Genomic DNA, 27,221 nt, shown 5'->3' on the forward strand with positions numbered 1-27,221 from the left:
AAAATCCACAACCACCATAGTAGAATGAAACCAAGAATAATTTGATCTTAAGAGAAATAAAACTCTGTTTATTTAAAATGACATCTGGATGAAAACTGAACACAGGCAGAAGAATCAGAGAATCACGTTTCATTTCACAGCATCACAGACATGCAATCGCAACACGAGCGCTGCATCTCTTTCATAGAAAAAGACCTCAAATGGGAAACTTTAAAAATCATCACTACTGAAACCCAACTGTTGTGATTATTGTAATTAATGTGATGTCTGATTTTAGAGTTATGAATATCATCTCCTGGAAATTAACCGTTTAAGCGATGAGCAGCCAAAACATGATCAGAAGAGCCACAAACAGAAAGAGACGGGACAGAAAGTGTTCGTCTGTGTGTTGAGGAGTTCCTGGAGCTGCTGTGGACAAAGAATAAATCATCATTTAATAATACATCACAATATCACAATACACTGTAACACTGAACATCATCCTTATATGCTTTCCAAAATCCTCTGAATCACTTCACCGGTGCTGGGTGATGTATCATCACCAGATACTCAGTATTGTAAATGATTTAAGTTTAATCTGGCCGCTATGTTTCCTAAAGATGATGTCGTTCGTTTTGTATTTATTTGACTGTTTGGTAAAAGTGACAGCTTCTCTGGCTGAAAATATATTTTTATAAATGAAGTAGATATTAAAAACATGGAAATATAATGTAGTCTTAGTCGATATCCCATGCAGGAAACACATTCACGTTGTTTCATTTACCTGGAGGAGGTCTTCCATCATTGATATTGAACGCTGTTGCAAAAATCCCAAAAGGAAAAGCTCCAATTCCAAAAGACATCTGGAAACCTCCATCTCCAAAGCCAAATCCCTGAAAACCCTGAGAAGATGAAAGCGTTTGAGCTCAGGTAAGATCAGAGAGTTTCAGCAGAGTCCTCACAGGCTCTTTACTGGATGTGTATAGATAAACAATTACATATCTATAATAAATCATTTAGCTTCAAACCCTGACTCACTCCAATATAATAAATATCCATAAAAGATTCAAAGTAAAGTAAGAGAGCAAAACGTGATGCAATGCATTCGTCAGCTGATCTAAGAGGAACGGCTTCGAGTGTCGCCCTTTAGAGACCAAACATAACTAGTCCCATAGGGACACTAGTTTGACTAATGAATTAACTTCAGGTTTGCACAACAGCGGTAGTCTTTAATCATGTAAGAGTTTCATCACTGACGTATTGTGCAATCACACGTGGATCATTGCAATTTGAAGCCATTATGGGAATAAACTGAACTGGTAATGTTGGGAATGTTGGGAAGTGATCGAACATGTGTCTTCAGTCAATGATCAAATTATAATTCTCAATTTACAATGAGAGAAAATGTACTTACACCACGATTTTCTGGTTCTGGCCGTTGTCCTTGAGGTCGTGGAGGAGTTCGTTCTCTAAAATCACAAAGAAAAGAAAGAGTTGAAGTTCTGTCCACAATCTATTTACCACAGTATTCCTACAGTATAGAGAGTTTCAACTGTGAGTGTTTGTTTGCTTTGCCTTAGTTCACAAATGAAACATTATAACAAGGTGACCGTATGTTACTAGTAGTCTTGTTGAAATGTACCTGGGGTCCTGTTGACCCGTGCTGCCCCGTCCATACAGCGGGATGACTTTATCCCGACTGATGCCGGCTTTACACACAGGACACACCTGCCGGTTTGGCCTGGTTTCTAACCACTGATGAAGAAAAAACAACATTAAAATAATGAAGAAATGATGGAAGAAATGCTATTGTACAGAAAACAAACTAAGACTTACCTGATGCAAACACGGCCAACTAGGAAGTCATGTCACGATAGCAGGCAGATGAGGGAAATCAAGTTTTGGATGGTTAATATTTAGTATAGGATTAGAGATCACATGATGACAGTGTTGTGTACATCAACAGAATCTCACCAGAAGAGATGACCACACAAACTGATGACGGCGTCTTTCGATGTGTCCAGACAGATGTTACACTCAAATGTGCTGTCCTGAGAACTGTTGCTGTCTCCTGGAGTCTGTCCATTAGCTGCTGCTGCTGCTCCTGCGGCTGTTGATGATGATGATGAAGGTGATGATGATGGTGGTGATGATGATGATGATGATGGTGGTGGTGGAGGTGGTGGTGGTTCAGTGGCTGCAGCAGTGGCCATTCTGTGTCTTCAGCTGTAGAACTCTAGATGATACAAAACCTGAAATCACATCAAACTGTATTCATATAAAGGGTCTGCTGGATATAACTCAATATTCTCTAGACAAAGATCCACGTGGGAACACAATTAACCTAAAATACAGTACAATAAATAAACAAACAGATCAAGGAAACGTGCGGTGTAAACACAACGCAACAACACAAATCTCTGACTTCATCTGTTCAGTCGCTCAATCAACACAGATCTCGTGTAACTAACAGTGTGTACATGTTTTAAATAAAGTATATTTAAATATAATATTACCGTCTCAGTGTCATGAACGCGTCTGCGAAGAAAGAGAGAGAGAAAATATAACAGCGGATCCGCAACTTTCAGCTGATTGCATCAACACACACTCACCCGGAAGTTCAGCCTACTGACGTCACATGCATTCGACCAATCGCAGCAACACTTTAGAAATGGTATAAACACTAGAATGGAAAAGAACAAGAACACTGCTTACGCTGGGCGGGGATAATCGCACTTAAAATGTTTCTGATCAAACTGGGAAATTTGAGAAAGGGGTAGTACCAACCTTAATGGATAGAGAAAAAAAATATTTAAGTGCATTACATGTGAAGGAGTGAAAAAGATATATGTTAAATTATAAAGGTAAAAATAACTAGATTACCGTAATCTCATACAAAATAAAAGTACTTTTTTGCACAACATATGAGTTTGTGCTGTGTGTAATTATTATGTATATATAAATACACACACATTCATGTATATATATGTATTTATTTATATTTTTATAAATTATATATAAGTAAAAAAACTATATTTAAATATAACATTTCTTAAATATGCATAATATTTACACACATCACAAACTCATATATTATGCAAAAAATTACTTTTATTTTGTATGAGATTAATCTAGATTAACATACTTTATTTCCGGTTTTGAGGTAACGCTGCATAAGAATTATCTTTGATTGTTTTTCATTTAGTGCAAAAACTTTTGACAATAAAAGTGTGATGGGTTAAATATTTGTGCTCACAACCTGAGACTAAAAACTCAAATCAGCCTACAAAGTATTTTACTTTCGTTTCACAATCAGAAAGTGAGAAACCATCAAATTCCTGTTGGTGTGCAGGTGATTTTTACTGGATGTATGACGTCACTACACACAGGTGTAATTTAACACGTTTCACTAATGTTTGACAAACACCACTTTTTAAACGTTTTGGTCAGATGTTTTATATGAAATGTCTACTGCTCTTTTTTGTACAATGTAATGTTTTATATTCGAATGCAGTGACATTTAAATACCTGCAGGGTTCAGTTACACACTGACTGTCAATACAATACAGTAGAGGCGGGGCTAACAGCTGCCGGAGGGGCGGGGCGTACGGTTGCCAGGCGCTTGATCACTCGTGTCTGTGGGAAGTGCTGAAAATTTAGCGCGTCACGGGCGCGTTACACACGTATCGCGCGCAGATTATGATCGGTGACGAGCTCGTGTCACCGAACGGAGCGCGCGCTCGGCGAGAGTTTCACGGCTTTAACCGGAAGATTGTTAACTAGTTGAACTCAGTCTCTGAGCAGCTAACGTGTTAGCCACCCCGAGCGCGGATCGCGGGTAGTTACACTTCCGATCGAGTTGATCGATTGATCAATGATCATGGAGAAGAAGAGGACGGACTGCCCGGCACTTCCGCCCGGCTGGAAGAAAGAAGAAGTGATCCGGAAGTCCGGATTAAGCGCAGGAAAGAGCGATGTGTATTATTACAGGTGATTAACTATGTGTGTGTGTTTATGTGTGTGCGTCACATTGTAACATTTAAACCAGTGATTGAAACATTGTAACTTCTCTAAGTGTGTGTTGAGTTTGGGCAGAGATAAACTCTGAACTTTCAACAGTTCATTAGGTATAAATCTACAGAATTGTGTGTATATATTAATGTGTGTTATTTAACACATGAGTCAATAGATTTCCTGTGAGGAAACTTCTGTAAATAAACTTAGAGATTGGCTGATAAATGACAAATGAAATATGAGTGAATCTGTTAATAACTGTGAGTGATTGACAGCTGCTTCTTCAGTGGTTTTCTCACAGATCTGAGTAAATGTTCACATCATCCCTGCTGATTAAATATAACTGCTTGATATCTTTATTGATATTAAACACATATCAGTAGTTAACCAGTAGTAGTAGTAGTAGTTGTTGTTGTTGTTCAGAGATCTTCTGTTGGATTAATGTTTGTCTGTTCAGTCTGATATTGTCTGACTGACTGTTTTCTATCTAGCAGTCTTTTTGGAAACAGTCGTGTTTATAATATGAGGATAAATGAGTTACTGGCTTTGACCTGTAAGCGGCTCGTTTGGGGTTTTGTTTGAGATCTGTAGCAGCAGCAAGTCAACTACATTTCTCAAGATGATCTACTTTCGATCTGTTGTGTATTCAGCTCTTATGAAATAATCACTTTCTGTTACTTTTGGACTGCAAGTTATTAGGTCTACCAACATTTTGTACCGTTTTGGTGTTTGTTTTGGTTTTGTATATTCTAGTGTAGTCAACAGTTTCAGATAAAGCTGCCAATAAACAACAGAGAAATTCAAAGCGCGCTGTGATTGGTCAGTTAACATGTTGGTCAGGTGGGCACACTGCAGTTAAACATGAAACTTAACCAGAAACTGTGAGGTTTCACTTCATTAATAACACACAGATCTGCATCAATCTCTCGCCTTTACTTATATGTGTGCGCTGTGTGTGCAGTCGTGTTTGTGTGTGTGTTTGTGTGTGCGTGCCTGTATATCAGAAAGAATGTACATCTGTACAGCGTTTGCGCTGATAATCTTATTTTCTGAAATAAATGTGACTGATATATTTGTCCAGGAACCATTGTATGCCAGCACATTTAATGCTATTGTATTTAGATTTGAAATGAATAATTTATTCGCCGAAGTCTAGTGATTGGGTCCGCAGGTCTCTATGATATGGTTTCTTCATATGACTCAAACTGACGTCTGTCAGGTCTCCTGTTTTGTTCAGTGATAACTCTTTTAAATATATTTAAGTTGACTTTATTTATTTGTATTGCACATTTTAAACCTGTAAGGTATTTCACAACATTAAACATTTGAAGCATGTATAGATGCTCTTCATCTGTAAGTGAATATTAGTGTACTAATGATGTATTAATAATGAAATGTAAACTCCAGTGTTTTTATCGTAGTGGACAGATGTGTAGTTTAATAGTTCGTTTTTTATTGGCAGGCGTGACGGATTGAGTCGCAGTTTGTACTCTTTTGTGTGTGACGCAGGAGATTTTACTGGAAGTGTTGATGTGTTAGAGGAACATCACTTCTGGTCTGGACTCTGATGAGTCATCACAAACCAATGAAACCATCAGCGTTCCTCTTCTTCTTCAGAACTCTCTGTTTGGAGTCCGTTGTTCACGCTGTCCTACTGAATTTCTACATCTTGGCCGTTTACTGCCCATGTTAAACATAACACCACAGTGCTCGTGAGGTCCTGCTGGTTGCTAGGGTGTGTGTGTGTGTGTGGTTGTTTAGGGGGCATATGACTGTGTTTGTTAAGATGAAACGCTTGTCCTGTTTCTCCTCCACACATCTCCTCTGCATCTCCATCAGTTCAGCTGTTTTTCTCACTCCAGCAGAAATAACGCAGCAAACCAAGAGATTCACTTATAATAAACCAACTCAAACATTCAATTCCAGAGAAACTAAGTTTATTAAATATATCCTCCTGGTTAGAGTTGGACATTACAAAGTCCTGGAAGTGTGTCCTTGGATGTATGTCTATTAAATGTCTAAATGTATATGCTTTTCATGATGTATGTTTTTCATTAAAAGTGTTTTTTCTGTGGATGTTTCTGTACAGCTCATCGCTCAGATCTTTGCTGTGACCTCAAGAGATTTCTTACTAAGAGGACAAACATTTCCTTCATTTAGGAATAACATGCACTGATGTGTCATGTACAGAAAGATAACAGTGTGTGTATTATAGTAAATAGAGAGATTTCATCTTTAAATAAAAGATACACTTTCTCTTCCTCATCTTTAGTCTGTTTAAGTGTGATTGAAAGCGACTGAAAACGCCTTTAATTCATTCAGATTTCTGACCTTCACAAACTTAGTGTGTGCTCACAATATCCAAACCAGGCGCGTTTGATCCAAAAACCTGATTAATTTGACTAGTGTGATCACTCTGTACTGTTCCCGCGCCGGCTTGCGAAGGTGGACTCAAGTGCAGTTCACTTAGGCTCAGGCGCAGAACACCCGTGTGATCTTGAATGTGCTATAGCGTAGTTCAAAATGAGAAACGTCATTTGTGTGACCCCTCACCTTCATCTGCCTTCATAAAAACCTTCTGATGCGTGCCGCAAGGTTACATGAATGTCTGAGCTACACAGATCAACTAAGCAATATGATGGGCATGTGAAAGGGCTGTGTGTCATCTTCACGCACCAAACGACTCTGAATAAAATAAACAGACTTAACATTACCATGAGCTCCAGTGTTAAGAGAGCGCTTTACTTCCTGTTTTCTTCAAAATAATTGCATCTTAAAGAAAAAAGCGTGTATGGGCTCAGATTGGTCAAGGGGGATAATCGCGCTCAGGCACATTTGGTTGGGTTAGGTTTGATATGAGTGCTCTTTCTTCCTCTGATGGTTGTGTTTCACTATTACAGCTTCTGCTAAAACCAACTCTCAGAAAGCTAAAGTCGTCCTCTCTCTGACTTACAGCGGTTGACCATTATTTGGTGCATCTCAAAGCCTGTGTGTGTGTGTTAGCATGGGTGGGGTGGGTTAGCATGTGTGAGTGCTTTGTGTGTGTGTTTCAGTTTTGACTCATATAGTTTTTGCAGTGTCATTTTCTTCTTCACAGACACAACACAGCACATATACACTTAACTGCAGTTCTCTTGATGTTTTACAGTCAGTTTTGCAAGGCTTCAGTTAAAGTGCATAACTTATGTTTGATGCAGAAAAGCAGAACATGTGTTTGGGGCTTCATCACTGTTCACATTAGGGCTGCAACTAATGATTATTTTTATAATTGATTATTCCATGATTATTTTTACCATTAATCAAAGAAACGGATAAAATTTCCTATTTGACTTATTATAGCTAGCTGCATAAAGCCCTAAATGAGGATATTCACGTGTAAAAGTGTACTTTTAAAAGTGCAAAGCCATTCTTTTAGAGATTTACTAATATAATTGTTTTGAGTTAGATATTTTAGGCCTTTTCCTTTGTCATTGTCATGTCAGGGTTGCCAGATCAAAACCAGCCCAATGGTCATTCTAAATGAGTACAAATGCATCCCTATAAATATTCGCAGCCTAAATACCAACAAATAATGCACCAAATCCTTCATCTCTAACTCACAGAAAAACATCAAACTGCTGAAACAGTTTAAAAGAAGCCTAATTCAAAACTCAACTGAGAGGTTGAGGACCTGGCAACACAGGCCTGGTGGTTGTGAAGAATTGTCTGATAAACGTGCAGCTCGCGTTGTATGAAAAAACAGCGTCTGACTTTAGTTACAAGCGCACATCTGGTGCTATGTGAAGCGGACGCATGTCCACGCTGTCTAATGGTGGTGTGGGAGCATGTGATGTCACAGACCAACTAATCAATGATTATTTATCGATTAGTTGTTACAGCCCTAGTTCACATGGGTTATCGGTCTGTCTGCTTTATTTCTATGTTTTTAGTTGTTGGTTTATTTTAATATGCCACACAGATTTCATTGGTGTTTTTAAACATTGTCTTGCTTGAATCTGCAAATAATTCAGTAGAGGACTTTCAGAACAGATGAATGATACAAACTCTTTGTGTTACTTTAAATGTTGTGTGGATATGACAACAAAATCTGATTTTTAAAATGAGTGTGATACGTGAATTATTCTGAATAGCCTCTTTTATCATAAGATTATAGAATACATTCACACATACAGTATATTGTAGAGACTCAATATGACCGATCAATGGTCTTGTATCTTGTGTTTCAGATGTGTGTCTCCTCAAAACACCCGTAGGACTTTAATCTGTGTGAATGTGTCGCAGCATTATGAGTGAATTATTCTGCGTCTGTTGTGTATTAACATGAGGTGGTGATAATAATCAGTCCAAAGCGTTTACTACATCTGCATGTATTAGTTGATATCCTGACAGACGCAGCTCAACTCTCACCCTGTTCCTCTGCACCTGTGCCGTTGTTGTTGTTCAATGTCACACCAGGACGATCTGAATGTGAGCGTTACTGGAGATTTGCATGTCAAGCCAGAATGCGTGCGTATGTGTGTGGGGGTTAAAAGCGTTTCACACACATTTACACTAATAATGTCATGTAAGGGTGGGCTGCGTATGGTGGGATTATTTAAGTGAAGTTCACTGCTATTAAAAAGGCGATGTTGGCGCGTAGCCGAGACTGCGAGTCTGGAGGCAGAAATGTGCAAACTCAGCTGATTTCTCTTTCTGCAGTCACTGCGAGTGACACGTCTGCACTCACATGTACAACAGAAAGTGTTGCAACGCTTTACGTTTAATCTCTTCATCAAATCAAATCAAACATGGTTTTCATTGATCATGTGCACTTGCAGGACTCAGAAATAGTCACTTTTTTGTAGTTTTTCAGAGATGATGTTTTTTGAGATATTCTTCAGAAATGTGATGTGCTCCTGTGGGTCAGTGTGCTGTATCTCACATAAGATTGTCTCATGTCGTCTCTTGCTAGCCTCAGATTATTATTATTTTTTTGTCTATTCTTTTGTCTTACAAGTTTGTCTCGTCTCTGGTGGGTTTGTTTGTTTCCTGATGTGTTTGTCTGGTCTAATCTCAGATGATTGTGTTTGTCTGTTGATAGTTTTCTGTATCAGGTGGTCTCTGCTATAGTGAAACACTCTCTGGGTTTTTATCATCTGCCAGGTGAAAACTCTTAATAATAAACCTCATGATGTGAAATGTTTAGTAATAAATATCATTCTGTGTTTGTCCTGCAACAGAAATAAAGGTTAATTGTTTCTTTCATAGTAGTGTGTAGATTTTAATTTGAAATGTTTATAGATGTCATGTATACGGTGTTGATCCCCATGGTCTTCTCCTTTAGTCCCACAGGAAAGAAGTTCCGGAGTAAGCCGCAACTCTCCCGTTACCTTGGCAACACCGTCGATCTGGGATGTTTCGACTTCCGAACGGGTAAAATGATGCCCAGTAAGATGCAGAAGAACAAACAGAGAATGCGCAGTGATAATCTCAGTCTGTCCAAGGTAAATTTCTGAACAATCATTCATCTGTGTCATTATTTTAACCCAAAAAGTGAAACCTTATCCACGCCTTCCTAAAACGCCTCATTTAAATACACCCCCACAGTTGGACATCATACTGAAGGAAGATTTGCATAACACCGCCCTAATGTATATGTAAAGATGGAGGGGGTAACTTTCATTCACACTGTAGTATTGTGGCCGCCGCTATGTTGTCTGGTGCACAAAGGCTCTGGATAAAAGTGTATAAAAGGTGTAAGACGATATTATCTCCTTTCAGCAGGGTTGCCAGGTCCATGGCCTTTCAGCTGAGTTCTGCATTGGGCTTTTTTTAACCGTTTCTGCAGTTTAGAAATGGAAGGATTTTGTTCTTATTTGTTAGAATTTGGGCTGTGACGAGTCATTGAGCTGCTTATGGACTGATTTTGATAGGCCATTGGGGTGGTTTTGATATGTGGATCTGGCAACCTTGCCTTTCACTATTGCGTTTGGTAAGGAGCGTTACATTTCCGTTTACACACTTGAGTTATTCGGCCAATCACAGTGCACTGGATAGCTGGCCAATCGGTGCATTCTCAGAACAATGAGCTTTGACTCGTACACAGACAATCGACGCATGCACATTGTGACAAAATCCACTACATTCTCCTTTAGGTGCATGCATGACCTACGCTTACAAAGTACTTGTGGTTACAAAAATCTGACGGTGCGCATACTATTTTGATGATGAAGTTTGTGTATATTCCATTAGACATTAAATGTATTAATGAATATACTTTCTCATAAGAAAAAGAGTTTATACTTTTAGTGCATACTGTATAGTATGAGTAGAGACACAGTGTAACTTGTGTACTGGTATGTGAACTGTTGTCGTCGTGAGTTAATTCTGTGTGAATGTTTCTCGTGTGCATGTCTGTACAGTGACGCGTTTATTTCAGGACACACATCTGATTAAATCTCAGTTGTTGTATTTTTCCTTTCATTTTCAAAAGCCTTTAGTGCCTCTCACAGCTATATTCTTTGACTCTGAGTTAATTTTGCAAACTATTTTGACTTTTTCATGAAGTTATGAAATGAGTCTTAATTTCTGTGTGATTTTGGTTGTGTTCTCCTGGATGTTTAAGAACAGGTCTGTGACTGTCACCGATCGTGGACGTTAAAGGTGTGTCAGTCATTTTTTTTTTTGCGCCTCGCCCCGTGACCCACTTCTGTCCCACACACACACATCTCTGAGCTGCAGAAGTCGACTACACCCCTTTCTGTTATGATTTGAAGCTCTGGCGTGGATCTGTCATTGGTTTATTCCAGGAACAGCCCACTCAACACACACACACACACACACACACACACACACACACACACACAGATGTTATTGAGAGAAATAATACACTAAAGTGACAGCTTCTGCTCTTAATTCACCCAAATCATTCAGAATATTTCAGAATACTGCAGGAGATTTTGGGATTTATCAGGTGCAGACGTCAACCAATGCCAATGTATAAGCAAATCTGATCTGGTTGACTCTTCACTGATCTGTGGTCAGTGTAATTCTTCTTTCAGCTGAGCCCAGGCAGGTTTGGTCACTGTGTGTTTAGGACATATAAATGAATAAAAAGATGAATTTCTGTGTCTCTTGTAGGGAAAGCCAGATCTGAACACAGCTCTCCCCATCCGACAAACGGCCTCCATCTTTAAACAGCCCGTCACTAAAGTAGTGAACCATCCCAATAACAAAGTAAAAGCAGATCTTCAGAGAGCAACAGAGCAGCCCAGACAGGTGAGTAGACTGACCTCAGATCAGATCAAGCTGTGTGTCATCAGTTCAGTTTACAGAGATTAAATCAAGCTTGTTTCATATATGTTTGTGTAAATTATAAAAACATGTTGTTATGTTTATGATGCAGTGTAATAATATGAATATAGTGTGTAGTGTTTGATTGTGTTGTGTTGTTTTGTGTTGTGTTCACCACGAGAGGTCACTGAAGAAGTATTACACTACACTCGCTGTACACTCACCATCACATCAGGGTTTATTATTATCTATCTGTCTGTCTGTCTGTCTCTCTGCCTTTGTGTGTGTTTGTCTATCTGTCTCTCTGTTTCACTGTCTGTCTGCCTGTGTGTCTGTCTGTAATAAAGGTTACAGTGCTCCTGGTTTAAGTAATATTTAGGTTTTTTTTTGTAATTCAGTAGTAATATTTAGTTTTATTATCTGTCATGATTTGATCTGTTTGTGTTTATGAAGATGTCAGATGGTTAGAAGAGAAGTCTTGAAGACATAGATGAAGTGGTTTGTTTGTTAAAGGAGTTCTTTGAATGATTCCTGAGAGTTGAAATGTACCAAAGAGTCTCAATTAGTTTAACATTAGATTCAAACACAGGAACACGCTGTTCTTAACTCCAGTAATCTGTCTTACTGTCTGCTCTTTACTGAGCCTGCAGAACAGTCCAGACACTGAAGCAGAATAAACCGCAGTGTTACACATACAGTAGAAGGCTTTCATTCACCTCAATGATTTATTCATATGAGTGTCACCTGTCATCTACCTGAGCTGCATTATAAAGCTTCAGTACGCACTCTTATAATCAGCATTAAAGCCTAATGTGAACTCATGTCATTATCTAAAACTGTTCTGAAGGCAGTAAACGCTATCGTTTTGTCTCCTTTGGGTTCAGTAATGTTGCTTTGAGACCATGATTCTGTTTTAAAGGCTGAATTGTTTTAAGCAGCCGCTGGATTTCTTTCTACAGTCCCCGTGGCGGTCATGAAGGAGTTTTATTGAATCTTTCACTCGAGTAAATCCTGATCTGTTTATGAGCCGAGCGCTCCTCTTCATGTCTCCTCTGGGTTTGTGCTGGACTCGGTGTTTCTGGATGTTTCTAACAGTGATTTATCCGAACGCAGCTCGTGAACGCTTTAATCTTAATGTGCTGGGCAGATGGGACTCGAGGGGAAACTCATCAACACAACTATCTAAGATATCAGTGATAATAGTGAACATTGACCCACAGGAGGATTTGACCTTTTCAACTGTTTGTATCATGAAGACATAGATAATTAAATAAATAAACCCTCTGGATAATAAACGTCAGTACTTCATTTACCTTCATGTGAAACATGCATGGACATTAACTCATAATTATTATAAAAGTGTCATTTGAAGTTGTGTATGAGGAACAGACTTAAGTGTTTAGTTAGCGTTTATACAGCTCTGGGCAAAAGAGGCACGTTTTCATCCCCAAAAAATGGTTTTAACACCAGTGATTTATATCTCTTGCTGTATAGTAAGTAGGACACATTAGTTTCCAGAGATTCTTTTTGCAATTATTTGTTAATCCACTGTGAGATTTTTAAATTCAGGAGTCTGATAGAGATCTGATCTCACAGTCATTGAGTCCACTGATTTTTAACTTTAAAGAAACTGAGACTGATTAAAGAAATATTTCACTTTCATAAATATAATTAACCCCATGTCATCCAAGATGTTTTAGTCTTTCTTTGTTCAGTTTTTTGAGGAAATCATTCCAGGATTTTTCTCCATCTAGTGAACTTTAGTGGACCTCAAAGGTTTGCAGTTTCAATGCAGCTTCAAAGGACTCCAAACGATCCCAACCGAGACATAAGGGTCTTATCTAGCCAAACCATCCTCACTTTCACAAAAAAGTACTTTTTAACCACAACTTCTCATCTTGCACTAGCCGTGTGACGCGACCTTGTGTATAACTTAATCACATGGAAGCTCATTTGCATTTAAAAGTACAGACATTAAACATTGACTTCACAGACACATTTTGGGCACACCCGAGGACTTATATTATATCTTGTAAAAAGGTCATAATAGATGCACTTTAAAATCCAGAAGAACTGTAGTAATGTCTCAAAGTCCCTTAAAGAAACCTACCTATCAACTAACTTTATGAGATTGTTGACTGTGGTTTCCTTGAAATGTTGTTGTGAGGAAAAACTGTAAAGTTTCTTTCAATCCTAAACATAACGCCATTGGTTTTTGAATATATGAGGGTGAATAAACAATTGACTTCTAGCCAGCTGATATTTAATCTTTTTGTTTCTCTTTCTTGCAGCTCTTCTGGGAAAAGCGTTTGAAAGGACTGAGATCTTCAGACGTGACAGAAGAAGTTCTTCGAACGATGGAGCTGCCCAAAGGTTTACAAAGTACGACACCATCAGTGTCTCTCATTGGCTCTTTCTAATGTGAGATGTTTCTATATGATGTTATTAAGTGTGTGTGTGTGCTGTAGGTATTGGTCCAGATTCATCAGATGAGACTCTTCTGTCAGCTATAGCGAGTGCTCTACACATGAGTTCAGCTCCGATCACAGGTCAAACGTCTACAGCGGCAGAGAAAAACCCTGCCATATGGCTCAATACAGCCCAACCGCTGTGTAAAGCTTTTACTGTTACTGATGAAGACATCAGGTAATGATCTCTCTTACTCTATAGATTATAAACTACATGATGTAAAAATACTGTTTCTGGGTCTAAGCTGCCACTCATTTTAATAGAGGATATATTTATTTAAACATTATTTATTCATATTACATATTTAAGAAAACGTTTATAAACTCACAGTCTCAGTGAATCACTGACAGCAATATAATAATAATAATAATAATAATTCATAAAAAACATCATGCACTGCAGAAAAGTTACTTTCTTACTTAGTATTTTTGTCTTGTTTTTAGTACAAATATCAAAACAATTCTTAAAGAAAATAAGTGTCGTTTTTAGACAAAAGCAAATTAAGTGTTTAAGAATAAAGTTCAAGATTTTTTGCTTACCCCATTGGCAGATTTTTTTTATTTTAAGGCACAAATTCACTTAAATTTTATAGTTTTGACTAAACTGTCAGACTTATTTTCTTAGGTAATTTTGTTTATTTTTAGATATTTGTACTGAAAACAAGACTATGTAAGAAAGTTATTTTTTGCAGTCCATGTCTGGTCATCTTAGATTTTGTTATAAAAATCAAAAAGAGGATTGGGTGTTTTTAGGAGTTTTGCATTATGATACGAGTGTATGTTAGTGTGATTTAGTTTTTTCCTTATGGCATTTGAGATTGTTTGGACCAGGGAGCACTGCATAACTCAGCCCTGTACATTTTTCACATTACACAGATCAGGAAAATTATCCTTTACATGCACAGAATAAGCGGATAACTATCAAAAATCTGCTTATTATAGAAACCAGTTTTTATGCATTTACATGCAAATCAATAAACAGGCTACGTAAACTAGGTTTACATGGGATTTAGAGATTGGTCAGGTCTCGTGCAGGCAGTGACGTCACCTTCTGTAGTACATAATAGTCATTCAAAAATCTGTCTATAGATATGCTGTTGTATCTCTTCTTATTCTCAAATCAAACATGAGCTATAATTTTTACAGTTTCTCTGCCTTGAGTCGAGCGCAGACTTTTATGCGTTACTTTGCGCTTACTTCCACGTGTGATGATTTTCTTTCACACATAGAGACAAAACTGCAAAAAGGCGGTTAAGGTGTTTACATGCAACGCAAAATAAGGTTAATGTGCAAAAAACTACCTGTGCCGATTGGTTTTTGCTTATGCTGTTTATAGGCTTTCCCAGATAAAAGAAAACCATTTTGTCCATTTACATGACCCCACACCTTATCAGATTATTAAGCATAATGAGTGTTGTGAAGTTTGTGATCAGTTTTGTGTGAGTGTGCAGTGTTTAGTTCAGATAAAAGTGAAGTTGATCTGAATTCTCATGAGAATAAGGTATCATCAGATGTTTGCTTCATGAATCAGGATTTTAGATTCTGTCCAGGTAAAGTGTGTTGGTGATTAGGTCTACTTAAATAATAATAAATTATTTATTTTGTAAATATTTGCTGCTTTCAGTTGAATGTTTGGATGTAGTTTTGCTGGGCGAGACACTAGATGGCAGTAGATGCACATAAATGACTCTCTGTCTGTGTGTTCAGTCATTTCTTCATTGGTTTGACCAGCAGCTTTCAGTGGACGTCAGGTCTGAGAGATTTCAGCACATATTGTTTTTTCATTCAGATGTTAAAATAAAGAGCTTTAGCATGTTTGTGTATATACAGTAGTGCAGTGTTTTAGGCTTTAATGCAGTTAGTCAAACAAATGCATCATGTCAGCTCTTGTGTTTGTACGCCTGCAGATAGAGATGCACTGGAATGTCATTGTGTTTAGGATCTTTATAATTCAGGCCGCGTGCTGCCAGCGGATGTTTTTTCCCGTGTGTCCTGTAATCATTCTCATGTTAATACTGAAATACAGCAACAAACAAGCTTCTATTATTCAATTATTGTGTGGTTAAAAATCAACTGTCATGACCTGCAGATGATGTCAAACCTCCTTCGTGTTCATCCACGTCTGGTCTGATTCTTCAAAGATCTCATTTTCTTGGCTCATATATTGACTCGGGGCAGACAGTAAACAGTGGATGTTAATAAATGAGCTGTGAAGACACGTGATGTTATCATCCCACATGATCTCTTTCTGGCTTTATTGTGTGTCAGTCTTGAGTTATTATTGTAAAAGCAGCTTCAGGTGAAGCAGAAGGAGGTTTGTGGTGTGAAGGTTTCAGGTTAAGCTGCTTTGCCGTCCGCTGCCTACATAGGCATGTTTATGATTGACATTTTCTATCCATTTATCTACCATCTTTTTATGTGTGTTTTTTTCACAGAGCTCAATGCAGTGCATTCTGGGATTGCTTTCTTGTGTTCAAATCCTTTAGAATTCACGCTTCTAGCTTTTAGAGAATGGGGGACTTTTTGTACCAATTTAAAATAAAATGAGAAATCAATTAATCAATTTAATAACATAATTCAAAATCAAACACTTTTAAATTGACAAATTAATAAACATATTTAAAACTGTTTCTAAAATGTATGCTTTAAAATGAAGTTAAATAGACACATCAATTATACAAAACTGTGGATTTGGCGGCAGGTGACTTCTTTTTTCGAGGGCACTCGATGTGAAGTTTGTCACAACATGTATGAAGCCCGTCATGTGTGTAGTTCATCGTTTCAAAATATGTGTTCTGTGCATTGAGAGATCCTATGTGCATCACGTGTCTTGTCAAAGTAAGTGCCTGCTGTAGACATGTCTAAAGGGTTTATAATAAAAAAGACGCTCACGTAGTTCTCACACTTACACTTGCATGTATTTTGTGAACGTGAGCGTCTCTTTTATCATAAACTGTATTGATGCGTGTGCAGCAAAACACGTGATGCACATGGTTCACATGACGCAACAAACACATATTTTGCATTAGCGCCCCTCGGATGAGCAGCCACAAGCTGCCACTGGAATATGAAAACCTTTTTTTAAAGTGAAAAATAAATAGACCATTTTAAAACTCTTTATTTAATGCATGATTTAAAACAATAAAATAGTACATTAATAAGTAATTTAAATGGCCATTTGCCTTTCTCTCTCTATTTGCTGATTTGCTTTTCATTGTCGTTTTGCTAAATGCTTTTCTTTATCCACTTTATCAACTTTCAAGTCAGTTTTAAGATGCACCCCCTCTCCAACACATCATTTGAGGCAAATGTAAGACAGAATGTCATTGGTCAGTATGAAAGATCTGACATCAACGTGAACTTTTACTCTGCACATGGCCCAGACAACGTCAAGTGGCAAAAGAAGCAAAAAATGAATTTTTACACTGTTTATGTGAACAGACAAATCATTTACTTCAGTACAACAGTACAAAATATTCTCAAGCTCAAGCAAACCTGAATGGGGTGCGTGAGTGTGATGGTTGCATCGTTGTTTAGGCGCGAGACTTCTTTAAATATGAGCAGAAAAAAAGTCCTTCATATCAGAGCAGTGTTTGTGTCTGGAGCTCGTCTGTGATGTCTGGATAGATTTTGTATCTTATTACACACGAGCGTTTACTTCAAAAGAGCAAAATGATATAAATATATACTGTCATCATCAGAGGGTTTAAGGTTTGTGTAGAGACGGCATGTGGGAATTGTGTTTAGGGGTTCGAGGAGGTGATAGACGGGTTTGAGAATGATTGACAGGCGTGAGATGGCAGGTAAGAGCAGATAAAGAGAGGTCACAGATGATCAGACAGACAGAGACACACAATGTCTTTAAAAGCGATGTGTCTTTGTCTCCTCAGGGAACAGGAGCTGAAGGTTCATCAGGCCCGCCGCAGTCTGGAGGAAGCGCTGATGGCCGACAGTTTGGCTCGAGCCGCCGAATCCACACGAGACATCGAGGGCAAAGCGGCGTAGACACACAGCAGGTGAGACGCTGACAGCATACATCACTGACGTCCTCTTCAGAAATACACACAGAAACATTTAGATGGTGTGAAATAAAATAAAATAAAAAAGATCTTGAGTGTCAAGATTGATCAGAATTTCTGCTATAATGATTATTAGCTTCTATAATTTGCTGTATAAAGATAAAAACATAGCCATGTTGATTGAGTTTCTTACATATTCAACAGTTATTGATCATTGGTTACATGTATTTTATCACAACTGTATTGACCAATCAGTATCCACGATTAGAAGTCTTTTTTTAGAGGTTTGTTAGCGTGGTTTAAATCAGATCACTAGTAGTAATGAGAGCGCTCGTGTCTCATGTGAAGATGAATTTAATCTCTGGTGATTGTGAAGAGCTCACTGTGATGATGAAATCTACATGAGAGGATTCGACTGGCTCGAAGGGTCACGTTGACATAAAATATTCAAAGTCTCATTAGGATGCGGTTGAAGAGTCACATCACTTCAGCTCGCTCTCCTCATCATCTTCCTCTCATTCATTTTTAATGGAAATTAATAGTTCATATCGCTCCATTCCAGCCTGCTGAAGTTTAACTTCTTCTTATTTTCTTTCTTTCTTTGTCTTTTGTGATGTGATGCTCGTTGACAACAAGATGTAGGGGGCGGAGCTTAAGTTTGTCTGTACAGAATTGTGAGGCTGAGGGGGAGGAGCTTAGTGACATCAGTGTGTGTGTGTGTGTGTGTATGTATATGATTTTTTTTAAAGCAATTTATTTTTTTTGAATAAGATGCTCTTCTCTGTTGACCTCTGAACTCTGTTCATCAGTGAATTGATGTGTTTATCTCTCAGTGGGATTTCAGTTGTTCGTGAGGTGAAGACCTCACCGTTCCTCCTCACATCTGAATGTAGAAAAGCACTTCAACGCACTGAACAATTTAAATAGAAATTACTGAGCGCGCACAAACCAATAGGTTTTGCATTAATTCCAGTGTTGAGTCACATGTTGTGTTTGAAAGATAAATGAGTCTGTCTAAATTACTGGAAGGTGGTATCTGTTTATTCAAATGAGAAAGCCTTGTTTTGTCTCTGTACGGTTTGCTTGTGTGTGTAGATTAGTGTTGATTATTTATATTAATGGCTGATTTATGTTTTAGAGAAGCTGTTTCTGTTCTAAAGCTTCATCTGAGGTGTAAAATCTTTTTTTTTTATATTTACTCCAGCTGAACTTTTGACTCTTTCTGTCAGATAAACCCTCAAATACAAGCGCTGCCTATCAAACTGTATTGTAATACCTTACCAGACTCCTTACATGATTCAAAATTCTTCACCTTTACTGTTTCCTGAGCAGAAATTCATCTTTAACACATCTTGACAAAAGATGCAATACATTCATATATCACATAATAAAACATGTGTAGCACACCTATGTCCCACTACATACACATACATGTACTTAATAACTCTTAAAATACCGGTATGTAATACATCCTTTAAAATAAATAAAGATTTGTTGTAAAGGTTCCTCTTAGCTTTTGCTATAACCGTCTATGTCCTCAACGCAGAAATAAAGCTGATGAGTTTCATCTGAGTATATCGCTGTTCAGGCCGGTATTAGGCTTGCTGGAAAGGGAGGGAGGAGTCATGACACTTAATGTAAAATATATATATATATATAAAATATACATACAGATCTGAAGGTTCACTTTATTTGTCCTCCTCATACAGAAAATACATCATTCCTATTCTGTGTCTTATTAATGTCGGCAAATGCAGAGGGAATAAAATGCTACTTTTTTCTGAAGATTTTTTTGACGAGTAGCAGGCGTTCCCTGACCGAATTATACGTTTTTAATGTCAACATTGTTTTCTGATTTATGTAATAGTGAATTGAATCTTTTCTGATATATATTTTAAAGACGTGTTTTCTTTAAGTTACCATCATAGAGAATAATAGTACTTAGGGGTGGGCGATATGACCGAAATCTTATTTTACGACAGGATTCATTTTATCATGATAATGATATGTATCACGGTAGAGTTTTCTTTATCTTTTAATAAGGTTTTTAAGTTATTAAAATATTTAATGCCATAGAATTTTTATAATGTTTACAAAAAACATAAAAACATTTGCATAAAAAAAGAAAATACAAAACACACAAATCTCAAGCTCACTGAAGATAAACAGTTAGTGATGAAAGAATGATAATAAATAATTATGTATATTTTATTATTAATTATATTCATAAACATATATTTATATATTTTTTGTGACCACACACACAGCAATGTGACATGGGCGTGTAACCTCGATAGAGACAATAGTCCAAAATCTCTACCAGTTGACAAATTTCTACTGGTTTATCGCCCACCCCTTTTCCTGTGAGTTAAATAGCTGCTGAAGGTGGGCTTTATGTCGTAAAGTCAGTGATTGGACATATGGGCACATTGTAGTGGATCTACACAGGATAGATGATGGGAGAAAGTTTTTAAAGCTTTAGCCTGAGGTGTTTTAGGTACTGGCACTAGTAGTGCTGTTCCATGCTGCTGGTAGAAAACCATCATCGAGAAAGACCTGAAACTGTCTAGTACATACATGCCCAAGTTGAACTGCAGGACCGCGACCTTAAAGCCATCAGGACCGGTAGACTTATTTGGTTGAATTTTTCTGAGCACTCGGGTTACCTCTTCTGCTTTTATTGTCATAGGTTTAAACTCAACATCTGTAGTATCTTTAGAAATAAAACATTAAGTTATTAACAAAAGATCACCATCAACCAACTGTGCTTGTTTCTCTTGTCTACTCATCATTGTTTAGTCCCCGTTGTGTATCTCTGATATTACCAGATGTAAATCTCTCCACCACCTTCCCCTTACACTGGAGTTTCTCCTCCTTTATTTTGCGTGATCATGTTATTTACCACCTCGTCATCAAGACAACAAAATCCCAATCGGTGCCTCTCAGAGCCGTCTCTGAGATTATGCAATGACTCTTCAGTCCGTGACCGCACTTAATGGACGACGTGATGAATGACATTATGACCTTAAAGTCCTAATGGTGGATGTGATCTTGATACTTAAGCACCTTCTACAATTCTTCTACAAACATACATAGTCCTTCTCCAATGGTTTAAGATGATTTCTAATGATTTTGAGATTTATATTATCCATCTCCGCGTCCGTGCCTTCTCAAAATTTCAATTGCTGTTCACTCAGGCATTGTGTTTTTAAGTAAGCGGAGATTATTTAGGGTTATTGTGGCTACTGCAAGGTTTAAGTCGATTTTAAATTCCTCTGTACACTCTTTTTTTCCTTTTCCTCTTTCTACAAATTGTTTATGAGGAACAGATGACATGAATATCACCCAGAGGACTCTTTTGTGTTGTATCGGATATTCTGGAAGGGTCATCTTGCTCATTAGTCCGTCATTTCCAGAACTTCCTAAGTCTATTTTGGCTTTGTGTGTGGAAACTGCACATTTAAACTTCAAATCCAGACCATGATGAATTTAAGATGCATATCTCTAAACGTCTATGAGTAAAATAGCATCACAAGGAATTAAAATACAGTTATAAAAACAAACACATCAGCGCATGCGGCCCAGAGAAGACATTGATTATTGATTACTAATCTTCTCTCATCACATAAAACATCCGTCTACTTAAAAACTCAAAAACTGTATAAAAATAGTTTTAATAACATGTTTGACTCATTGACAGGTGTTGAGATGGTTGACTCTAAGCACCGTCACTTCCATGTTTTCATTCAGGGGTCTAAAGATGATCCGGTCCTGCGTAAGAAGCTATTGATCTTTACCTAAAGCTGTTAAAACCACCGAGAGAAGATGAGTTTTACGTGAACTTCTCTAGATGTCAGTAAATGATGTTTGTTAGATTGTTAAGGGTGTCAGCTTACACACATCAAGTCATTCATGAGAAGTAAAAGTTAGTAGTGCTTTAAACTATAGGTTTAGAGATACATGGACCATTTGTAGGGTATTATAATTATCTATTAGCAAATGTTATGAATTAGGCTGAATTTTACTGTATTAACTTTATATCCATTTATCAACAATTTTCTGCATTTTAAATGGAGTTGAACTTTAAACAGCATTTACAAATCTGCATGACTGATAGCAATAACAGAGCTCCGGTAAAACACGTTTGTTTACATCCTGATGAGTGAGTTTGCTGTTATAGAAACGACTTTTTTTGACATTCAATTTGTATTTTAAATACTTATCGGTTTTTAGATTGTCATGTGACACATTTTTCCTTAAGGTGACACTCAAGGTTTTTATTAATATATCTTGAAAACATTTTCCTTACCTCTCATTATGTAACGCACGTGTTTATTTTCTCCGTTTTCATTAAGGATCAGATGACAGGACGAGAGATCAATATGAGGACGACACATTTCAAAATTATATTGAAGTTATGATGAAAGCACAGTATTTAAAAGATGGACACAAAAGATAGCTGTGATTTTATGTAGTTTTCCAGGGATCACATGCATATTTATGTACAAAAGTATACAATAAAACACAATGATAAAAATCTAAGATAGTTAAGAGGTCCTTTAAAATAAAACGAAGCACTTTTATAGAGACATTTAATTATTAATGAAGGTAAAATATATTTAGCTTCACAATATAATGTCTTTAATGTAGCACATTTTCATTAAAAAGGCAATGGTTTACATACTATAATCAATGTATTTGTGTTTTACCTGACAATACTGTATCAGTTATTTATATAACACACTTACATTTATACTGTAATTAAAGAATAAAACACCGTTATTGTCATTACACAGCTGTAATTTAAGCTAGAAGTACATATATTTTTAAAACGCATACATAAACAAAGAATGTGTACAAAACTATATGATGTTATATATTTACATAAATTTTTTCTTTACAGTTATATTGCTATATGTACAAATAAAACGCACATGTATTATTTCTTGTGGTAAATGTAATCTTAAGCATCAGTTAATGCTATTGCTTTGTGCCGTTCGATCACATCTTCTCTCCTGAAGCGATGATGATAACAGACTGTAGATAAACTCCTCACGTGTCGTGTAGTACTGTTAACCCATCTGTGCATCTGTAAAAACTCAAAACAGAGTAAAATCTCAAAGCAGCTTCATAAAACACGACACCGTAATGTCTGCAGGTGCCACTGCATCACAGAGATATAGAGATATTTTAATGCTAAATAAGCACTCATAACTGATTACCTTTTGTATTATAGCACTGTGGTATGTTTAACATAAGATATTATAACAATAAAATGTATTTCAGCAATCTATATTATTTGTTTATTCCTAAAAGGAAGCACAGAGTCTATAGAAACTATTAAATCAACTTAGCTCCACCCTCCACAGACCTGTCAGCCAGTCTCATGTCTGCAAATCTGAATATGCAAAATAAGTTATTGAAGGACAGTGGGTCTCATTCATTAAGTATGCATATGTACAAATTTGTGCATACAGATGTTTTCACAAACAAATCGTGATTCAACAAAAACTTTTGTATCAAAATTTCTTCTAAATGTTCGCAAAAATTAAAGAAAACCTAAAACCACTCGTACGCAATAATCACATACGCTATATCAAATACTAGGCTATAATTATAATGTGTATAATAATGTTGATATATAAAATGTACGTTTATATTTTATATTATAATATTTTCTTTGTTATATATTATTATAGATGATGTTTATTATTATTATTATTATTATTATATACATGATATTATACATCATTGTAGCCTACTTATTTTTTCTACACATATAATGAAGATGTGTGTAATGACAAATCTTCATGCTTTCCTTCATCACTTTTTAAATCTCCATACAAAAACGTCAATCACTTGTCTGTTTTATTTTATATACAGAGACAGATCAGTCATATTAATTAAATGTCATATTTGTTAACGCATTCAATACTTCTTTAATGTTACTCCGGTCGGTGGATACACACTTCCTCCAGCGACAGCAAAACCTCCCAAATAAAAAATGCAAAGCAAAACAGAACTTTACCGATAATACATTTGATCATGGGTTTCCTTTCAAGCTCTTTTACTTCTATGACAAACTACTTTAACATTTTCTGTGGACCATCACTGCGTTGCAAAAAGCCCTTATATGGAGCTGGTTTGGCCGTGTTTTTTTGGACGCGTTTTATGCAAATTACCAACCTCGTGCACACGGCCACTCATGTTGAACGTCCAAATTCACTACCGTAAGAAAAGTATAAGAAGAAATTCATGTGTGTACTCATGTGTTGTGAATTAGGTGGAAAGTTTTTATGAGTTGTTCAAGTTTGCGTATAAATGCGAAAAACTTACACAATTATTATTGTGGGCTGAAAATTAGAAATATGAAATGAAGGTGTTTCCCAAATGTTTGTCATTTAAATGTTAAAATTGCATATGTGAAAGCTGATTAGAGTGAATGGGCTGTGCTCATTGGCTGATGGCTAATATTTAAATCCAGAAAGTCGTAGCTCATATCTGCTCTCAGCACATTTCACCCTCCATTACAACAACACACATAAACACAGATTCCATTTCATTATTACTGCACACACATTACACTCGGACTCTGCCAACAATAACACAAACACACACACACACACACACACACACACACACACACACACACACACACACACACACACACACACACACTGTTAGTGCTGATGCTGTTCATCCGTCATAAAGGAAAGTAATTCTGTCGTCTTTGTCAGCGTTTTGTTGAAATGAATGAAAGGATTGAATGATAACAGGTTTCATTTCTCTGATATATTTGTGTAATGACGTACAGTATATCTGACAGAAGAGATTACAGGTTTCATGTTTAAACACGCGTGTATTCACACTCATTCTTACTGTAAAGAGTTAAATCTCAATTGTGTGTGTGTGTGTGTGTGTGTGTGTGTGTGTACCTGGTAATTATCACGTTGTGGGCACCAATTGTCCCCACAAAGATAGGAATACCAGTGTTTTTGTGACCTTGTGGGGACATTTTGATGTCCCCATGAGGAAACAAGCTTATAAATCAAACATGATGATGTTTATTGAAAATCTAAGGTACAAGAAAGGTTTTTGTGATGGTTGGGGTTAGGGAATGGGGTAGGTAAGGGGAATAGAATATACAGTTTGTATGGTATAAAATGCATTACGTCTATGGAATGTCCCCACAAAACATGGAAACCAGAATGTGTGTGTGTGTGTGTGTGTGTGTGTGTGTGTGTGTGTGTGTGTGTGTGTGTGTGTGTGTGTGTGTGTGTGTGTGTGTGTGTGTGTGTGTGTGTGTGTGTGTGTGTGTGTGTGTGTGTGTGTGTGTGTGTGTGTGTGTGTGTGTGTGTGTGTGTGTGTGTGTGTGTGTGTGTTAGAAATGAAAACATGTATTTATCTTGCAGATTAAATTCAGATGTGTTTTTCTTTTTAGCATTGTAATGTTGCATGTGTGTTAAACTTACTGATGTTATATAAGATGTTGTGTTGTATTTGTTGTGTATCGATTGAGAGCAATGACAGCGTTAAATGTATTTGTCCATGTGGTTTCAGAAGCTCACAGATATTAAAGTTAAAGATGATATTAACCCGCAGGTGTAGTGAAATCTCATCAGACAGCAACTGGAATCATGTTTGAGATTTAATATCAATCAAAGTCACACAAGTCATATTAACTAACAGGAGATTTCTTTATGTTACACCTGAAATATGTTTGTGTGCATTAGACAAACTGTTGTGTACTGTATTGTGTGTTAGTTTGTGTTATTTATCCCTGAACATCTCAGTGTTTATATAGCGTAAATCATCTGCTAATGAAGATTGAGATGATAATGAACTCTCAGCTGTGATTTCAGATGTTTTCTTGACCTTTCTGTCTGTCATATGGATTCAGATTTAAATGCTTCAGTTTTTATACTCTTGACTACTGTGAAAGATTATGTTAGATTTCTTGATGTCATTCAAATCACACAGTTTTATGATTGATTAGATTTGATTGCACTCAGAAATGTTTTTATGTATTTAACCAAACTCCAGGAAAAGTATAAACACAGTTTTATTTTTCTTGTAAAATATGCCTGCTATTTTTTCAAATGCAGTATTGACGGAATATTCTATTTGGTTCATTAAAAAAGTTTACAGATATTCAATTCAAGTTTTTGTGTATTACTTTTCAAAAGTTTGCATTGTTGTCAAGCAGCATTTATTTGTTCGGTGCTTTCACAATACAGGACAGTACAGTACCGTGTTTCAAAGCTGCTACAGACACACAGGACTGGGTTCAGTTTGTCCTGATGGATTTTTACTGGGTAGTCAATGTAGTTGTTCCTTCTGACTCCCTGCCTTGCTCGAATCACAACCCCTTCTCCTCTCTCGCTCTCTCTCTCTCTCTCTCTCTCTCTCTCGCTCCCCCTGGCTCTCTCTCTCTCGCTCTCTGTCTTTCTCTCTCTCGCTCCCCCTGGCTCTCTCTCTCATGTTCCTGTGATTGTCATGTGAAGCAGATATTGATTTCTGTTGCTCTCTAAGGGTTTGTGGTGTGAAAGGTTCTTCCTCATCCCTACTCTTCATCTTTATCCTACTGGCAGTTTGACCTCCTGCTTCTGTGTGTTTTCCTAAACCACTCTGTGAGGAAGACACACACACACACACACACACACACACACACACACACACACACACATATACATATGATGGCTACCTAAGCAGACAAAGCACAGTATATTGTTAGATGTTTATGATCTATCTGTGGTGTGAACCTGAAAACAGACAGAGTCTATTGTTTTATTCAGTGTAAAAATGATGCTGATTGGTCAATGCATTACAGTAGCTGATATTTAAACAGTGCATATAATGATGATGATGATATTTAATATTTGATTAATAAGAAAAATACCATACTGATTATTATAAGTAGCTTTGTAGCCAAGTAGATTCAAAGTAAAACACAATAAAAGATCATGTGTTTGTTGTTAAACTGCTAACTGTTGAAAACTTTAACCTGATGATTGTTTAAGTTGATTGATTTTTGATCATTTATATGGCAGTCATTTATTGATTTTGAATGATCGTATGTCTTCCAGATTTCTCCTGGACATGATGTCAACCCAGCACTCTTTCATAACCGAGTACAGATAGCTTCAACCAAGGCCTTTCTTCAATTAGAGCTTATATTTTGATGTACATATCTACTTATAATTCAGAACGATGCATATTTTGTGTCTGTCATTAGAAATCAAGCTTTTTATACAGGCAAATCCAGAGCAATACTTCATGAGATCAGGTCATTTGTATTGCAAACTATTTTTTATCTTTGTCATTGGTGTGGGATGTGATCTCTTCAGGGTTTGTAACTGTATGAATGAAAAGTGCTTATTTAAGTCAAAGATTTTATACCTCGAGATAATAATAATGTGTACATTTCTTGCATTTTTGTGCAGTAAATAAATGAGTATATTCACAACTA

General features: G+C 36.9%; 2 protein-coding genes across 4 annotated transcripts; one reads left to right on the forward strand and one right to left on the reverse strand.

Moving 5' to 3' along the window:
* Positions 1–20: 20 nt before the first annotated feature.
* rnf185 (ring finger protein 185) lies at positions 21–2,609 on the reverse strand. 2 transcript variants are annotated; one of them, XM_065251228.1, is made up of 7 exons: positions 2,496–2,609; positions 1,954–2,231; positions 1,816–1,834; positions 1,622–1,734; positions 1,394–1,448; positions 764–881; positions 21–405 (listed from the first exon to the last, which is right to left on the reverse strand). In XM_065251228.1, exons 2-7 carry the CDS (start codon positions 2,190–2,192, stop codon positions 311–313), a joined length of 639 nt encoding a protein of 212 aa, XP_065107300.1. In that variant the 5' UTR covers positions 2,193–2,231; positions 2,496–2,609; the 3' UTR covers positions 21–310. The 2 variants fall into 2 exon arrangements, with proteins under 2 accessions (XP_065107300.1, XP_065107299.1); XM_065251227.1 differs by having other exon boundaries at positions 21–408.
* A 980-nt stretch (positions 2,610–3,589) lies between these two features.
* mbd2 (methyl-CpG binding domain protein 2) lies at positions 3,590–27,221 on the forward strand. Of its 2 annotated transcripts, none has more exons than XM_065251231.2 (7): positions 3,590–3,969; positions 9,317–9,476; positions 11,113–11,250; positions 13,557–13,647; positions 13,734–13,911; positions 17,624–17,749; positions 22,108–22,919. In XM_065251231.2, the coding sequence occupies exons 1-6, from the start codon at positions 3,854–3,856 to the stop codon at positions 17,736–17,738; spliced, it is 798 nt and encodes a 265-aa protein (XP_065107303.1). In that variant the 5' UTR covers positions 3,590–3,853; the 3' UTR covers positions 17,739–17,749; positions 22,108–22,919. The 2 variants fall into 2 exon arrangements, with proteins under 2 accessions (XP_065107303.1, XP_065107301.1); XM_065251229.2 differs by lacking the exon at positions 22,108–22,919 and adding an exon at positions 26,839–27,221 and having other exon boundaries at positions 3,591–3,969.

This window comes from Paramisgurnus dabryanus, chromosome 5 (assembly GCF_030506205.2).
Source record: "Paramisgurnus dabryanus chromosome 5, PD_genome_1.1, whole genome shotgun sequence".
NCBI classification, from domain to species: domain Eukaryota; kingdom Metazoa; phylum Chordata; class Actinopteri; order Cypriniformes; family Cobitidae; genus Paramisgurnus; species Paramisgurnus dabryanus.

What these genes read in the sequence shown, in the direction of transcription:
- rnf185 (XM_065251227.1), bottom strand. Translation starts at nt 2,192, where the DNA reads ATGGCCACTGCTGCAGCCACTGAACCACCACCACCTCCACCACCACCA. An exon ending in CAGAACCAGAAAATCGTGGT is followed by an intron (nt 882 to 1,393) that starts GTAAGTACATTT and finishes TCATCTTCTCAG; the next exon opens with GGTTTTCAGGGATTTGGCTT. An exon ending in TGATGGAAGACCTCCTCCAG is followed by an intron (nt 409 to 763) that starts GTAAATGAAACA and finishes CTTTGTCCACAG; the next exon opens with CAGCTCCAGGAACTCCTCAA.
- mbd2 (XM_065251231.2), top strand. Translation starts at nt 3,854, where the DNA reads ATGATCATGGAGAAGAAGAGGACGGACTGCCCGGCACTTCCGCCCGGC. An exon ending in ATAATCTCAGTCTGTCCAAG is followed by an intron (nt 9,477 to 11,112) that starts GTAAATTTCTGA and finishes TGTCTCTTGTAG; the next exon opens with GGAAAGCCAGATCTGAACAC. An exon ending in CAACAGAGCAGCCCAGACAG is followed by an intron (nt 11,251 to 13,556) that starts GTGAGTAGACTG and finishes TCTTTCTTGCAG; the next exon opens with CTCTTCTGGGAAAAGCGTTT.